This window comes from Salmo salar, chromosome ssa01 (genome assembly GCF_905237065.1).
Source record: "Salmo salar chromosome ssa01, Ssal_v3.1, whole genome shotgun sequence".
Taxonomy (NCBI): domain Eukaryota; kingdom Metazoa; phylum Chordata; class Actinopteri; order Salmoniformes; family Salmonidae; genus Salmo; species Salmo salar.
This window is the reverse complement of record NC_059442.1, coordinates 161,368,518-161,386,455: the sequence shown is the minus strand read 5'-3', so window position 1 is coordinate 161,386,455 and position 17,938 is coordinate 161,368,518. Positions and strand designations below refer to the sequence as shown.

General features: G+C 42.6%; 1 protein-coding gene across 7 annotated transcripts in view; it reads left to right on the top strand.

The window, feature by feature from the left end:
- Positions 1–14,677, top strand: part of LOC106570966 (nuclear receptor subfamily 6 group A member 1-A) — a 185,257-nt gene extending 170,580 nt beyond the window's left edge. For 6 of the 7 annotated variants that reach the window (XM_014143586.2, XM_014143607.2, XM_014143614.2 and 3 more), the window contains 8 exons: positions 1,112–1,342; positions 4,855–4,910; positions 6,921–7,087; positions 7,855–8,082; positions 8,318–8,572; positions 8,839–8,960; positions 9,248–9,400; positions 9,927–14,677. In XM_014143586.2, coding sequence (XP_013999061.1) covers positions 1,112–1,342; positions 4,855–4,910; positions 6,921–7,087; positions 7,855–8,082; positions 8,318–8,572; positions 8,839–8,960; positions 9,248–9,400; positions 9,927–10,063 — 1,349 coding nt within the window. In that variant the 3' untranslated portion in view covers positions 10,064–14,677. The remainder of the gene's footprint in view (positions 1–1,111; positions 1,343–4,854; positions 4,911–6,920; positions 7,088–7,854; positions 8,083–8,317; positions 8,573–8,838; positions 8,961–9,247; positions 9,401–9,926) is intronic. The other variant, XM_014143591.2, reaches the window with a different exon arrangement.
- The last annotated feature ends 3,261 nt before the right edge of the window (positions 14,678–17,938 follow it).

The following is a 17,938-nucleotide window of genomic DNA, read 5'->3' as shown; positions in this document are numbered from 1 at the left end:
CCTACCCTCAAACAGACATCTTGTATTGTGTGGTAGGGAAAAGGAGGGAGCTGAGAAACATTATAGAAGATATCTTAAATATTTTTTAGGTCAGCAGTAACTTGTACCTGTATGAAACAACTGGTCTGGTCCGGTCTGGTCTGGTCCGGTCTGCTCTGGTCCAGTCTGCTTTGTTCCTCATACCTATCCTCCTCACTCATGCCTCATGTTCCGTCGCATAACAACCCAAGTCCATGGGCATGGTGAGATCAGATGCCAGGCGGCATGGCGCTCAAGCGGCCTCTCTGGCTGATTCTGTCGGTACGCAGGAGGCTCTGGACGACTGCGGTCGCCCTATCTGACATGACAGCTCCCAGCGCTCGCAGCCATTCTGCTACATACGGCTGACACAAAATGGAGGATGTGCGAGGGAGAGGATGTACAGAGAGGGGAGATGTTGTGCTGGTGTGGCAGGGACAGAATTAGGAATGTCCTACTCACTATAATGAGAGAAATTAAAAGGTGGTTTTAACGTTTCTTTTACATTTTTTTTTTTTTTAAACTGCACTAAGGGATGCAAATTCTCAGACCATTTATTTGAACTGTAGGTTTTTGACATTATGGTTTTATGTTCAAGCAACAGTCTTGCAAGAACAATGGTAGTCATCAAATGTTATTGGTCACATACACATGGTTAGCAGATGTTATTGCGAGTGTACCGAAATACTTGTGCTTCTAGTTCCAACAGTGCAGTAATATCTAACAAGTCATCTAACAATTCCACAACAACTAACTAATACACACAAATCTAAGTAAAGGAATGGAATAACAATATATGGATGAGCAATCACCAAGAGGGCTTTGGACTGTAATGACTATACATTCATGTCTCTAAGATATGTAACTTTATTTGCTCAGTACAAGATTGGGGATGTGGCAGTGATCCCATGGAGTGAATGATTGGCCTTCTTGCATTTACATAATTGACATTATGTATGACTGATACGGAACTGTGAATAAATCTTCCCCCCTTATGTTCTATATCTCTCCTTTTTTTCTTTAATTCATCATTTTTTAATCTATTTCCTTTCCTTTTCTTCTTTGCTCTCTTTTGGTCTTTTCTGTCTCTCAGATGATCAGGCTGACCCACGCTTGTGCCTCATCTGTGGCGACCGTGCGACGGGCCTGCACTATGGCATCATCTCCTGCGAGGGCTGCAAGGGCTTCTTCAAGCGCAGCATCTGCAACAAGCGCGTCTACCGCTGCAGCCGTGACAAGAACTGTGAGATGTCGCGCAAGCAACGCAACCGCTGCCAGTACTGCCGCCTGCTCAAGTGCCTACAGATGGGCATGAACCGCAAAGGTACGTGTGGAAGAGTAGGAAAATGGCCGAAAGTTACTGAAGGTTTCATGAAAGGTGAAATCACTATACGGTGCTAAGCTAGTTTAAACTAGCTGACCTCTGCTAAGGTTGTACAGTATTCATACTTATTATCACTGTGACTGTCATCGAAGTATCGCTCATAACTTCTGAGTTATGACTCCAATTCCAACTACCTCCAGAACCACTCTGCTTCTGCAGTGAATATACCGCATTGAACATCTTTCAGCACAAATCCCTCTCAAATGAGTGTTTAGCCCCACATCCTGAGGGCTTTATCCTTATCCCACGTAGCGCTCTGTCAGCTGTAGTTCAAACGGCCGAGGGCTACAGCTGCTGTGCAGGGAGCAGCTGTAGCCTTCGCGAAACATTCTCCTCATCAAACGCCAAAGAGAAAGACAGCGTGCCAGTATCGATGAGTGACAGGCCCCAAAACCACAGAGAGATTAAGATAAAGAGCTCGACGGAGAGGTAGAGGTAAATAGAGAGAGACAGATACAGAGAGGTAACAACAGGGAGGAGAGGAGTTTGGAATTGGACCTCACATGGAGATTACACCTGGGTCCTGTTCATTAGGCACTAAACTAAAGAAAACAGACTGAAACACATCGGGATGACCTGACTTTCTCCAATAAGAAACAATCTTTTCATGTTCCCTTCCGTGTGCACTAATGAATATGACACTGGATACCTTCTCAAAGAAGGAAGATTGGAGGGTTGGAGAGGATGATGATGACGATGATTAAGGTTGGCAGTTACCTCTGATAGATCTAGCCCCAATGCATTCTGGTAGAGCCGTTGTTGTCAGTTCTGGTCAGAGTCTATTTGGGTGATTGGATGGATCTGGACCCCTGTGACCCCATCTTGCTTCACCCTACTGTCTTATCTCCCCTGTAACTTAGACACTGCTTGTCATCTCTCTCTCTCTCTCTCTCTCTCTCTCTCTCTCTCTCTCTCTCTCTCTCATTTATATATATATATTTTGATTGTTACGGCGCTCTTCATTTTTATGATATACTTACTGTTTAGATAATGTCAATGCTCCCAAAAAGATTAAACAAGGCAGATTTTCATTCAAATTTTCAAGCGGTTGTGATGGTTCAGTTAGTTGGAGCATGGTGCTTAAAACACCAGGCTTGTGGGTTTGATTTCCATATGGGCCACATGTACTGAATATTTGATTTAACCGTAAGTCGCTTTGGATAAATGTGTCTGCTAAAAGAGCATATTATTAAAGAGAATGAACCATACACATACATTCCATTCTTCATCCAGAGGACACTGAAGAAAGTCACTGGTGTCATTAGCCATCAGTTAGTGTGATACTGCATTAATATGACAGCGTCGTCCGGGTTAGGATTTGGCCGGTGTAGGCCGTCACTGTAAATAAGAATTTGTTCTTAACTGACTTGCCTAGTTAAATAAAGGTAAAACAAATTATAATAATGGGGCAGCAGAGAAGATATATGACACACCGCTGTCCCGAATCACAATTTCACCCACGCCATGAAACAACTTCCTTTCCCATTCCGATAAACCCCCTGGGGAAACACGAGTGCTCTCTCCCGTTCCATGTTCTACCTCTACTTACACTCTCTGATCCTCGATATTCCGAAAGATAAGAAAGTGCTGTGCCGAAACCCGAGAAGAGGAGGAGAAATCCTTTGCTTTGATGTCTCGATATGCAAAGTCATTGATAAATATCGCCTTTCGATTTGCCACACCTAAGTGGAGAAGGAAAGGAGGGAGTACGAGGGAGGCCTGAAACAGCTGGTTAATCAATGGCCCCCAGGCAGAGGCTGGAGGAATTGGACGGTGAGAAACGACAAGCGTTATCTGATTTGTGAGACCAGTAGGTGTACACTTCCAAGCATGGTGAAGCACCTTAAGCAATATGCAGATAATCCAGTTAGTGTGTAGTCACTGCCAGATATGTGTCTATGACCTTGAAGTACACAGATATGTCATTTTTTTGTTGGTCTAACCGTAAACTAATGGGTTTATTTGATGAGGGGTGATGGGTAGCAAGTCCACCCCCTTGTGGTACACCATCCTCGTAGTGCACCCCCCTCGTAGCTATTCTCTTTAGAGTGTGCACTTCCGCGAAGAAATGGTTTCCCATTAATTCCCCAAAGAATCAATTTGAACCAATAGCATGGCTGGTCTGCATAACAGTGGCAAACAACTGCAGCATTCCACGTGCAAAATGCTGAGTGGTCTGAGCTCCAGAGTGTGCCTCCACTGCCTCCCAGTGGCAGCCTCTGAGAACACACCCACCAATGCTCCATTACACACAATAGGAATAGTGCTAAGGACCTTAGTCATATCCACAAAGCCTGACCAGTGGCCACCACATCTACATCACCAAGCATTTGCAGCCTTATGTATGCGAGTGACTGTAAGAACAGGTTGAAACCTGCTCCTTGACCCTGTCTGTCACCTGGAAGTAGTCAGTTAGACATGTGTTTATGTGTGACACTATAAACAATGTAGGGAGGAGGGCAACAGAAAGACGGAGAAATAGAAAGACAGAACAGAGGAGAAGAGAGGGCTTCTGTGTTCTATGTTTTTCAAAGTCAAATGTTAAGACACACACACACACACACACACACACACACACACACACACACACACACACACACACACACCATTCAACTGTTAATTCAAATGTTAAGACACATGTACACACACACACACACACACACACACACACACACACACACACACACACACACACACACACCACCGTTCAACTGTTAATTCAAATGTTAAGACACATATACACACACACACACACACACACACACACACACACACACACACACACACACACACACACACACACACACACACACCGCCATTCAACTGTTAATTCAAATGTTAAGACACATGTACACACACATACACACACACACACACCATTCAACTGTTAATTCAAATGTTAAGACACATGTACACACACACACACACACACACACACACACACACCACGCCATTCAACTGTTAATTCAAATGTTAAGACACATGTACACACACACACACACACACACACACACGACACACACCATTCAACTGTTAATTCATCACGCAACTCAATTTCTCTACTATCTATTCAGTTCTTTTACATTCTAGAGACTTTCTTTTTAAGTATTGATGTCAATCATATGCTCTTTAGAGTATCCTTCTATTTCTGCTTAATCCAGTTCAGACCAGTTAAAACGCTGATGCCTTTTCTCACCATTAGAGGGTGCCAGGTCCCTTCCACAAACCTCACAGCTCAGATTCCACAGCCTTCCGCATGTCTCCCTCAACAGTAAAAAAACTTCTCATCCTATGTTGAGTTGCTGAACCCAACTCCAACCCTCCTGTCACCATCTCTTTTCTTTCAACTAGTCTATTTTAACATGGTTATGTTGGGTGATTGGAAGTTGTGAAATGCATTTCCAGTTTTTCAGAATGGGCTTTCTAAGTTCTGTCTGTGTGTCTTTCCACAGCAATCAGAGAGGATGGAATGCCAGGGGGAAGGAATAAGAGCATTGGACCTGTTGAGGTATGTCACAATTTATTACTGTTTCCGTTCTGGTCCAGTCTTAGGTCTTTTACCTCTGTCCCTACCCATATATCGTTTGACTCGAGGGCCTGCTGGATTACATTTTTCCAGTTTAATACAGTTTCTCTCTGTCCAATTAATGGCATTATAAACTGATCAAATAAGTGCCAAGGGCATTAACGAAACCAGGGATGTGTTTAGTAAGTCACACGTCACGCCGTAGTAAAATGTTAAGCAAAAGAAAACAAGAAATCTGTGTTCTTATTGGACAAGTTCAAGTAGTCCCTCCCTTTTTCTCTCGGTTTCAAAAAGTTTTCTCCATTCTGAAAACCACAGACACTGTTGCCCTCAATGACTTCGGTTGTGCACTGTGGTGTTAGTGTTTTCTATGTTCCTCCCAGTGGAGGCTGCTGAGGGGAGGACGGCTCATAATAATGACCGGAACGGCGCAAATGGAATGGCATCAAACACCTGGAAACCATGTGTTTGATACTATTCCACCACGTTCATTACCACGAGCCCGTTCTCCCCAATTAAGGTGCCACCAACCTCCTGTGGTTCCTCCCAGTGTGAAACTGTTTTTTACAAAGCAACCAACCTCAATAGAAGAAACTTTCAGTTCCATCATTCTGTTTGTAAAGCGTATTCAGAGAATATATTTCTCACATTACAGGCAATACAACTCGAAAAGGGACATGATTCTCTCTCTAATTGATTCAGAGGCCACGTTCGTGTACGACATGGACTTGAAGTGCTTTCATTTTAAAACAAATCTATTATTTTCAGACTATTTATTTATTTTATGTTCTATCCATTTCAGCCTTTAAATGTTCAGCTACAAAAAGCTACAAAAACTCAAAACTGCTAAAACGTTTTGAGACTCAACAAAAAAAGAGGCTATTTTCCAGGTGTACTTTTAAAGAGAAGCCCCTGAAAGCAGCTGAGTAGCCGAACGCAAAGATTGATTGATGAGATTTGATTCATGTTCCATTGATGGTGAAAACCAGACCATTTTAACAGTAGCTTGCATTTTCAAATGTTTTAACAGGTCAAAAAATGTAGTTTAATATGTTTAATTGTTGGCTATTGTGACTTGTTGTGAACCAGTAAGGTAGGCTTTCATTTCCACCAACTTTATTCTTATTGTCATCTCAAAATGTTCAAAACCACACAATAATGGCAGCAAAAGTCAGTCTTTACTAGACTACTGTACCTGCATGATATTTTGCAATACTTGAAATACCTCGTTTTTTTTGCCTGTTAAGTATCTGCAGAATGGTTTTAGATAACATTCTCTGCCTAGTATCTTTCAAGGAGCAAAATCATTCAGTTGATTCCAGCGATATCCTCAATATCAGTGTCCTTGCTCCAAAGCTGGATTCAGGCCCTGCGAGACAGTCAAGTCTGTCCCTCATTATTGCAGATCGGGTTAACTCATTAGGCTTAAATCACCCTTCTGCTCAGATGTGAACCATAGCGCTGCAACGGAGTAATCACACGCCTTTCAAACACAGATAATGGGAAGGCACCGCTTGTGCGGCGGAGAAAAAGTTCACCCGCTTCCCGAGGCAAAGAGTGCAAGAGCGAGTGTGAGATATGTCCGTGGGTGCTTGTTTTGTTCTCCAATCTAAGAAGCTCCTGCCTTCTTAAATCCACTCATAGCCACACATTGATTCCACTGTTCACGGGTATACTGACAATATGTGAAAGAGAAGCTGCCCGCCACCGTCTCGGGAACATTCTTAAAATATTTCTATGAAACCTTTGTCATTTCTCATGAGCAGGGTTTAGTATGCTACATAGCTGAATAAAAAAACTTAACAATGACCAATGTATAACATTTTTCTAATCGTCAGACAAACAGGCTTTTGTTTGTACAGGGACTAATGCACCTGAATCAATAACCCTATGACATTCTGAATGACAAGAGAAAATGAACGGAGGCTTTCTCTTCTCTTACCTCCTTCCTTGTTGCCCTCCCTCCTTTTTTCCCTCGCTTCTCTGCTATAGATTTCGAATGAAGAAATGGAGCGCATTATGACAGGCCAGGAGTTCAAGGAGGATGCTGGTTTGCCAGAGCACACCTGGGGAAACAACGGCGACAGCGACCACAGTTCCCCCGACAATGGTGTCTCCGAGGGCAACCAACCCTCTCCGGTCTCCACCCTGTCGTCCAGGTGAGCTGTTGCTGTAGGCGTACAGACCATTACCTCAAAAGTTAAAGGGCGGCGCACTGACCGAGAAACACCACTGACTGAGTAACTATGACTTCCCCCAGGAGTGAAATGTGTCAAAATTTTGTGGCCAAATGTAATATCTTTAAATTAATTTCTGAATAAAATGACCTATATCTGGCAGTCGTATGTCCTATGAACGGATACGGATACATTTTAGTTTGTCCCCTCAGCTTCGTGACACCTTTTGAATTTTCCATTGCATGCCTACCAGTACCAGTAATGTTTTTTTTAGAATTTTGTTGTAATGCGATTGAGTGAAGGTTCCTCTCATGTTAAATTGTAAGGTCACCCACATTTCACTCCTAAGCACATTTATGGGAGAATTTGAAGCTCCTCACAACTGGATTCTCCCTGGGTTTGTTGCCGCGGAAACAGCAGACACAGTTTTCATTCCTCTGCTTTTTCTGAAGTCTTGCCATTCCACAATGATAAATACTGTCCTTAACATGGTTGTCTCAGGGTCGATGTTCTCTGTCTGCAACCCAGTCCTCTCTGGCGCTGTCTCCATGTTAAACGTGGAGTTCTATCATGATTTTTTCATGCTTGCCTGTGCCCAGAAAAATATACATTTGGTAGAAAAATCTGTCACACTTCACATTATGGTGCCATTATTCTTGTGTAATTATTTCTGTAAGCACAGTGTAATAAGTATTTATAGTAGAGCAGTTCTTTACTCCGTAATGGTTTCCTGGCTTGTGTCTTTGCAGCAGGTCCCTGGAAATGAATGGCTACACTGCTACCTACCGGGACCAGTATGTGGGCACGCCTGTGTCCTCACACTACCAGTTCCTGCCGCACCTTTTTGGTTATGCCCAGTCAGTCCTTAGGCCCACCCTGGCCCGCAGCCTGCACTCCCAATCACAGACCCTCGTCTCCCAACTGGTGGCAGCTGAGGACCTGGCCCCCCTGGGGACCCCCATGCTCATAGAAGATGGGTGAGTTCCCACGGTGTACACATCTGTGTCGGGAACTGTGCTTTCGACGTGCTGCGTTTTCTTTTGGTAGACTTTTAAGGTTTGGGGTCTTGACGCCAGATGTCTTGTTTTGTCTGATCTTTCCTAAAAATGTTCTATCAATCACTCTTTTTATTCTTTATCTTTGGTTCTAGAGTGTGAAGAAAGTGTGTCATGCCTAACCTTCACACCTCCCTGTCTGCCATGTGTCCCCCAGGTACAGGGTGACCCAGGGGGAGCTGTTTGCCTTGCTCTGTCGGCTGGCAGACGAGCTACTGTTTCGGCAGATCTCCTGGATCAAGCGGCTGCCCTTCTTCTGCGAGCTGTCCATCGAGGACTACACCCTGCTGCTCAGTGCTACTTGGCAGGAGCTCATCCTGCTCTCCAGCCTCACCATCTACAGCGGCCAGATGTTCGGGGACCTGGCCAACGTCACCACCAAGTACTTGCCCTCTGACTACGAGCTGCAAGGGTAAGAGAAGCCCCGGGATCTTAGGTCTCCAGGTTTTTGAGTCTGGTAACATGGATCTGGGGTTCCATTGCCATAGCCTTGGCTCAAATTTGGCCTTTTTGGGAGAATATTAGGAAGGGTGGTTTCCCAGAGCCAGATTAAGCCTCGCCTGTAGCTTAATCTGGTTGAGGAATATCGGTCCTGGGATACATCATTAATTAAGTATTTTAAATGCAACTTAAGCCGTTCTTTCAAATGATTTTAATTGATTATCTCTCATCTGCCAGGTTTAGTGAAAATGGAATGGATGTGATGGAGAGACTGATATACCTGTTCCGCAAATTGAATCAGCTGAAGGTTAGCAATGAGGAGTATGCCTGTATGAAAGCCATCAACTTCCTCACCCAAGGTAGTACTCTGTCAATTCTACATACTTTTAAAAATATGTTGGAAATTACAAAAAAGGCTGGGATGATACAATGGCTGCTGGGCAAATTTTTACACTGATAAAAAATGTAACCTATGAAATATAATCCGATATGTCAGTAGGTACTGTGAATATTATTATGTGTGTGTATCTATTTAATTCATATTTTATTAAACCAAGTCCTGGCAATGAAGGCATCACAACTTTATTGTTTTAAAGGGACGTCTGTATTAGTCATCATCGTATCCGTAACCCTCTCCTCTGTGCAGATATCCGAGGGCTTACCAACGTTTCTCAGCTGGAGAAGCTGAACAAGCGCTACTGGTACGTGTGCCAGGACCTAGCTGAGTACAAGTACCCTCACCAGCCCAAACGCTTCCCTGAGATCATGATGTGCCTCCCTGAGATCCGCCACATCGCCGGTGAGTACATACAGTTCATTCAATTGTCACCTTATAATGCAAACCCTTTTCAGCTCCGACTGATAGCCATTTTCATTGTAAGGTGTGCAATATGTATTATGCATATGGCTATACGAAACGTGTACAGTGTGTATGACATGGGTAATGTGCAATGTGTGTACTATGTTATGTGCAGTGTTTATTTTTGTATACAGCACAATGTGTCTAAGGTTAAAGTTCATCCTATCCTATTTTAGGATGGCATCAAGGGAAAACATTATACACCCCAATGTATGGTAAATAATGTACTGTAATAGATCTGTGGTTGTGAATACTGTGCACGTCAATGTCCATTGGATTTGTTTGGGGGATAGATGGGGATTAAGAGGTTGTTGTTTTCTGTGCTTACTGTCTTTGATGGTACAGTACAAAAATAAAACAAATTGTATGGAAAATGTATGCACTCACTACTGTAAATCGCTCTGTATAAGAGCATATGCTAAATGACTAATGTGTAAAATGTAATGTAAATGGTCGGCCCTTCCAGGGAAGCTGGTGAACGTTCCGTTGGAACAGCTCCCCCTGCTGTTTAAGGCCGTCCTACACTCCTGCAAGTTCAGCCCCAACACCCTCCGAGCAGGCACCACCACCTGCCTGACAACAGACCTCATCCCCGGCAACTGAGCCACGCCTCTCAAAACCCACCGTTCACCTGAAGGAGGGGGGGACCCCCTTCTTTCTTTTGTGAATGTGACAGAATGTGACATAATTGTTTTTCTAAATGTATTTATTACACGACAGATCTGAATGTATTCTCATCTACGCAGAGCACACGCCTCTGCAACAAGAAATGCACAACCAATGCATTGTTCAGACGTGTAAGTGCAGTTTACAAGTATGTGAAGTGTTAACATGGTAGCTATTTTTCGTATAGATTTCCAGGAAGTTTTTTTTGTTTAGGGATCCACTAGAAAACGCTATTGTAACTGAAAGACTACCTCAGGAAGTATTTGTTGTTTTTTCAGTGGACATTTGCCTGTGTCAGTGAAAAGATAACTTCAGCAGTCTTTGGTATGTTTGTACTATCCTCAGCTACAGTAAAGTACATGAGAGATACTTCCCCAATGTGTTTAAAAATCTATGTAGCGTTAATGATTGTTACCAAAGGTCTCTAAAGATACACTCAGTTACTAAGTGTAGTTGAATTTAGTTTTAATATATACTACATGCTATACATTTAGCTTTTTAAGATTAGTTACATTTATCATGGTGGGGGTGGTGTGGTTTCTCAAGTGGTATTGGTATATCTACTCAAACATGTCTGCCAATAGTGACAGATGAGATGTCCCAAGCTGCATGCACTGATGCCTTGTTTCCCATCACTAGTAATGTCAACATAAAGTGGCTGCAAATTCAAGCCTCTTTTTCATTTACATTTCTACTCAAGCCTTTTAGCGAGTAGAAATTAAATGTTGTCAAAATTGATACGGGTATTTTTAAGGCTAATGGTATATAAGTAAGTGGAAGTTTCCAACTACATTTGAAAGATTTTCCAATTGAAGATGGCATTTGTTGGCATTTGTTGATCAATCAATGAATTAACTGAAGGACCACTCTGGGATTGGTGATGATAGGCCAGTAAAGTGATACTGTCCCAGTCGACCTTCTCCTGAGATGTACCAGTTACTCCAGATGCCTGGGAGGATGAGAAGTGCAATATGCACACTGTTGAAAACCTAGGGTGTGGGTGTGTTTTTTTAAATAGATGTGAAATGCTGCCCAATAGTGGCAAGCTCAGCCATAGTTCAAGAGTATTGTTGTTGTGCACTCTACTCTTTCAAGAGACATGTTCAAAGCAAAATCCCACCTGTGACCTGTTATTGTTATTGTTATGTCTGCATGTGCGTCAACAAAAATGTTGCAGCTGCCAGTTAATGTTTTCTGTGATATTTTCTCACTCGAGTTCGCGAGAAGTTGAGTTCTAAACAGGGTAAGGCGGAAGTTTGGTGTACTGCACTCAGAAGATACTCAGGATCACTTTGTTGAATTGCGCGTTTAGAATTAGTAGTTGTAGGTTTCGGGGGACGTTGTAAGTAGCCGTCTTGTCTTTTGAGGTCTTTTTTTCTGTAGGGGAGTTGTTGTATTTGTGTGGGTGTTTGGACTATATGGAATAGAATACGATTTTAATGGACTAATAAGGACACAATTTGGGTTCTGAATTGATGTAAGGCTCTGTGACTGGTTAGATTCATATTCACTTGTATTCTCAGGTGTGTTACAAACAAGGCAAAAAAGGACACTGTGTTTTGAGCAAAGTGCAGCATTGACCAGACTCAATCAATTAGAAGTGTTACATCAGAACTGTACTGTAAGGAAATAAATGTTGTTGTAAGGGAAAACTGGCAGTCAAGTCCACGGAGTGCACCCCTCCCCTTCAAAACATTCCAAATCGAACTGAATATATGTGTTATATCTATTGAGTGTTTACATATTTGCACCAGACAATGATTTAAGTGAAGGGACTGTGCCAGAGTTGATGGTTTTGCTATAGGTCCTCAGTCAGAGCCAGTTGTGGCATTTTGACGAGGCCTAGAAGTGCCTCTATCGTAGCCATTCTGTCAACCTCTTGGATACACACGTCTTTCAACAAACTGGGAATTGATGCGTATTCGTAAATGAATTAATCACATCTATTCAATGTCCCGCTTTTGTCTGTTTTTATTCAACTATTAACATTTGTCATTTACTTGGAATGTATTTTGTTGTTTTACAAGAATGTTTTGCATATCAATTAGATTTGATTGTTTGAAGTGAAGGTGACTAGGATTTTTAATTTTTTTAAGTTAGTGGCTGAATCACAAATCACTCCCTTTACCGCACCCCCCTGACCCGCCATTTGCACATACACGTGTGCCTCTGCCATATGCATAAGTGTCCCAAAGCTGAGGGAGTGAAAATTATCAAGGGTGTTGGGGCTAATTAGACCCTTCTATAGTCACTTCGACCAAGCCAGAAAGGCTGCAGGCTCCAGAGGGAAGTGCTATCCGGGGAGGGGGACAGGAGTCTATCACCGGCTGGGCTGAATGCGTCGACACCTGGCGGTAATACGACGTCAGGAAGAACTACGCCTTCTAGTGGTGTAGGCGCCAACTTGAAGCACTGCGATATGTTAGGAGTAAGCACATTTTCATTCAAAAGAATGGACAAGTGTTCCTAATTATATATGTGCATTTGTTTGTGTCTGTTTCTGATGCTTGACATGTAAAATATGAAACATCTCCCAAATTAAATGTTTGACTGTTATTGAGGTTATTATATTGTAAAACAACGAGGAATTTTATCATTTTGAATTTCATCCTCGTTTTATTATTTAAATGTAGATCTGGAATTGCATCGTTCAAGTTAACCGCGAGACCCTTAGTAGTTCTTCCTGACATCTTATTATCTCTAGGTGTCGACGCAGTCAGACTGACCGGTGATACACTCGTGTCACCCCGCGATGAGCAGCTACATAAAGCATCCTCTATTCATGCTGCACAGGCATCGGTTTCCTCCTTAACTAGCTTTAATGGCGAGCAGCCCTAAAATACCTGGGAAAATATGTGTACTGTCCTAATAAAGCACAATTTTCTACCACCATGATGCTACTTCCGGACATTGCATGCAGCCTTCAGACAGGGGCAAACAACAGACAGGTGCAACCTAGCATGATAGAGGAAAATTGTTTCATTAAGACAGTACGCATATATTCCCAGTTTACTTTAGGGCTGCTCGCCATTAAAGTTAGTCTAGGAGGAAATCGTCACATTTGCAGCCTAAACGGAGGATGTTTTATGTAGTTTCTAGTCAAGGGGGGACACAAGTGTATTACCGTCTGGGCAGATCACCTTGGGACGTCAGAGGACAAACAACGTCCAAAATAATATTGCCCTCTGACGGACCTTGGGGCTGCATTCACGTCACGTGTGTGTCCCAAAGTTGATGGGCTTATTGATCCCCTCTTTACTCTCGTTTCGTCAGCAACACGTGACAATTGAGGGTCCTCCAAGTGAGTTGGTAGGGATGAGAAGCTGGTTTGGGATACACCTAGTATTCTGTCCGTCATTTACCAGAAACAAGGTAGACATCTTGGAGATGCATGGTTTGCGATGAATGTGTTGGCCTATAGGCAAGCACTATCTGTCAGTGGTGCCCAGTTTTCAAGGGGCATCCTGCAGCTCAGGATTAAAATTGACAGGGAAGCTCCGCTTTGGTTCATGGTTGACATGTTAGATGTTTGTTGACCTGTGTGTACCTTTTAATCTTGCTCAATTTAAGTGGTAAAGGTCCCTAACCACTAAGTGCCAAAAATAATAGGGCCAGATCATCACAACACCTTTGCCTCTGACACAAACAATTACATTTACGTTCATAACTCTTTACTCTGCTGTGCTGTGTTACAATCAACACTTTATTTTATTCGAGGGAACACTGTTGTGGTCTTATGCATAAAGCCATTGTACACTTTATTGAAATGGTGACTAACAACCTCTCGCTTATTTTCAATACGTATTTGTCAACATCGATTTTCTCATTCTCTTTGATAGAATGTATCAATCAAAAGAAAGGCTTTTGAATTGCAGTGATATCAGGTGTCATAATGTTTTAGGGGGGCACAATGCTTTGTTTGTTTATGTTGGTGTTCTGGTTGTAAAAAAGTTGCAGACAGAGAAATTCAGAAGTTAAGAGATGTGATGTTCTACTGTAACATGTTGTTTCTTAAAGCTACAATCCTTTGAAATAATAACAAAGGGTCACCCCACCTCTATTTTGGTAAAAAGCTGAGGGATGGGCCTGGAGAAATGTTACCACTCTCAAATTCATAGACCGAGCTATGGATGCCAGGACGGACCACCCCATGATATAAACATTGTCGTTTTTGACATGTTTTGAGGCTTTAGTGTTTTTATTAAAAAAAATATTTTCTTTGTTTACAAACATCGGAGCAAAACAAGCTACGTTTTATTTTGTGTTCTGATGGGGTACGACAATTGAACTAAACTCATGATGCGTTTACAAGTAAAAATGTTCAAGAATCAATGGGGTATATATATCATTAATTTGTGAGTCCAAAAATTGATGTTGCAACTAAGGATTCTAGCTTTAACCTCCATCATGGGTTTATATACTTTGTGTCCATGTATCTGCCCTGACTGTAACTTTGACTACCTGTGGCTATCAGAGCAGTACGTGTTCAAAGCATGCATAGAATGTGTCAGGACTTGAAACTAAATAAACATGAAACTTATGCAACTGTGAGACCAAGGCCTCAATGTTTTTATTTCTTTCCCTTTGCCGAAAAATGTATAATTGACCAAAAGTAGCATTTCAGATGAATGGCCCCAGCTTACCCATTTAGGATGTGCTCTCAGAGTGAATGTCTGTGACCCTCCACTCCCCGTTTGTTCTCCACGCCTTTGAGATGGCATACGACGAGCACAAATGAAAATTGCCACTGATCACCCATCATATAGGGTGCCTATTCTAAGAGGCATACGCATGATCCTTGTGAATACAGATGATAGCCCAGGTCACAGAGGCTATATTAGTCTAAACACGGTGGGGTATTTACCCAATGATAGCAGTGCCTCATTACACCAGAGATCTCAAAATAAAAGAGCTGAGTCGTTGTAATAAATTACGGGGAGCCCGTTTGCTGTGTGACAGTCACATCCTGTCGCTGGCTCCTCCCCTTCTTGTGGACAGGGCAGAGAAAGTCGTTTTTAGCATGTACCTCTTGTCTTGTCAATCTGAGCCAAGGAGAAATAATGGCTTCCCATACTGTGCCAAATCCAGCTCCCTTGCCAGGGCCACTGACAGCGTCACTGCCCACCACAGCTCTGGGGAATTTACGTAGCTGGCCACATTTCAAAATGGGCCAGAGGAAGTCAAGGCCTCCACTGCTATTTTAATGATGAAAAATTCTTCACTAATGTCAGATCTATCAACAGTCTTTACTGTGTGTATGGTAGAGGAATTAAAACGATAGTTCAAGAGGCATTTTCTCACCTCTAGAAGATTAGTTGACTCCACACACTGATGCATCATTGGTCACTTTTCAGAACATGCTCTTCATTAAAGACACAATCTATAAGTTTCCAACAAATCTCCTTTATGGTTTTAGTAATCCTGTACTTACTATACATCATGTCAAATCTTCCCTGTGTAGGGATATTTGCTTTAAAGGGAATTTTTCTAAGTTTTCCCGACTCCATACCCATTCTCAAGGAGGATCCTGGATCCTCTTCCTCTTCCACCAATGTCAAGTGGCTGCAGAATTGCTTCACTATTTATGGAGTTCCCCACAAATTGTTATAGGAAGTGACAGTGTTTTTTTGGGCCCAATCATTCCCCTCTTCCTGTCAAATTTTCCTGGAAGGGCTACCAGGTCATTCCCACCTTTATCTGCACATCACATATCTGTAGACCTCCCTTTAACTGACTCAGTTGGACTCTTCCACCTGAAGAGAGCATACATTATAAAGGATGTGAAAAGTGTAATGCTTTTTTGGGCTTTACCAAAATGACATTCCACTGTATAAAGCTCATTCTTGCAGTTTCTGTGACCATGAGATGTCCTAAAGGGACATTTTGTCTGCTCCACCAAGATCTGAGCAAGATGTCAAATGAAAATCAGGGAATGTAACAGAAAATACTTGAGCTTGGCTGTACAAAGATGGACACGTGGTTTGTTGTGTGCTGTTATGGGGACCTTGGGGATGCTCTGGTGGGCCACCTGGTGTTCAGAAGTTTGCTGATGAAGCCACATACCGGCCTTCACAATGAGTTAGGCCCTTCACACTGAGTTAGGTCTACACAATGATTTAGGCCTTCACAATGAGTTTGGCCTTCACACTGAGTTAGGTCTACACAATGAATTAGACATAATTTTAGGCCTTCACACTGAGTTTGACCTTCACACTAAGTTAAGCCTTCACACTGAGTTAGGTATTTCACACTGAGTTAGGCCTTCACACTGAGTTAGGCCTTACACAATGAGTTAGGCCTACACAATGAGTTAGGCCTTCACATTGAGTTAGGCTTTCACACTGAGTTAGGCCTTCACACTGAGTTAGGCCTACACAATGAGTTAGGCCTTCACACTGAGTTAGGCCTACACAATGAGTTAGGCCTTCACATTGAGTTAGGACTTCACACTGAGTTAGGCCTACACAATGAGTAAGGTCCTTCACACTGAGTTAGGCTTAACTTTAGGCCTTCACATTGAGTTAGGCCTTCACACTAAGTTAGGCCTTCACACTGAGTTAGGCCTTCACACTGAGTTAGACCTACACACTGACTTAGGCCTACACAATGAATTAGGCCTTCACACTGAGTTAGGCCTACACAACTTGTCAGGTCTTACACAATGAGTTAGGCCTACACAATGAGTTAGGCCTAACTTTAGGCTTTCACACTGAGATAGTCCTTCACGCTGAGTTAGGCCTTCACAAATTGCAGGTGCTTTTGGGTGACAGCGGGAGAACCGTTAGGGTTAGAAGCACAATTCGACCTCAGGAACATTTCTGAGGTCCTCCCGATCTGTGCAAGCATCACCTTCACCATGTGGCATTAACCTGTTAGGGCTAGGGGGCAGTATTGACACGGCCGGATAAAAACGTACCCGATTTAATCTGGTTACTACTCCTGCCCAGTAACTACAATATGCATATAATCATTGGCTTTGGATAGAAAACACCCTAAAGTTTCTAAAACTGTTTGAATGGTGTCTGTGAGTATAACAGAACTCAAATGGCAGGCCAAAACCTGAGAAGATTCCATGCAGGAAGTGGCCTGTCTGACAAGTTGTGTTTCATCTTGGCTCTTTTTATTGAAGACTGAGGATCTTTGCTCTAACGTGACACTTCCTACGGCTCCCATAGGCTCTCAGAGCCCGGGAAAAAGCTGAACGATATCGAGGCAGCCACGGGCTGAAACACATTATCGCTTTTGGCAAGTGGCCGATCAAAGTACTATGGGCTTAGGCGCGTGCCCGAGTTGACCCCATGCTGTATTTTCTTTCGTCTGTTTACCTAAACGCAGATTCCCGGTCGGAATATTATCGCTTTTTTATGAGAAAAATGCCATAAAAATTGATTTTAAACAGCGGTTGACATGCTTCGAAGTACGGTAATGGAATATTTAGAATTTTTTTGTCACGAATTGCGCCATGCTCGTCACCCTTATTTACCCTTTCGGATAGTGTCTTGAACGCACGAACAAAACGCTGCTGTTTGGATATAACGATGGATTATTTTGAACCAAACCAACATTTGTTATTGAAGTAGAAGTCCTGGGAGTGCATTCTGACGAAGACAGCAAAGGTAATAACATTTTTCTTATAGTAAATCTGACTTTGGTAAGTGCTAAACTTGCTGGGTGTCTAAATAGCTAGCCCTGTGATGCCGGGCTATCTACTGAGAATATTGCAAAATGTGCTTTCACCGAAAAGCTATTTTAAAATCGGACATATCGAGTGCATAGAGGAGTTCTGTATCTATAATTCTTAAAATAATTGTT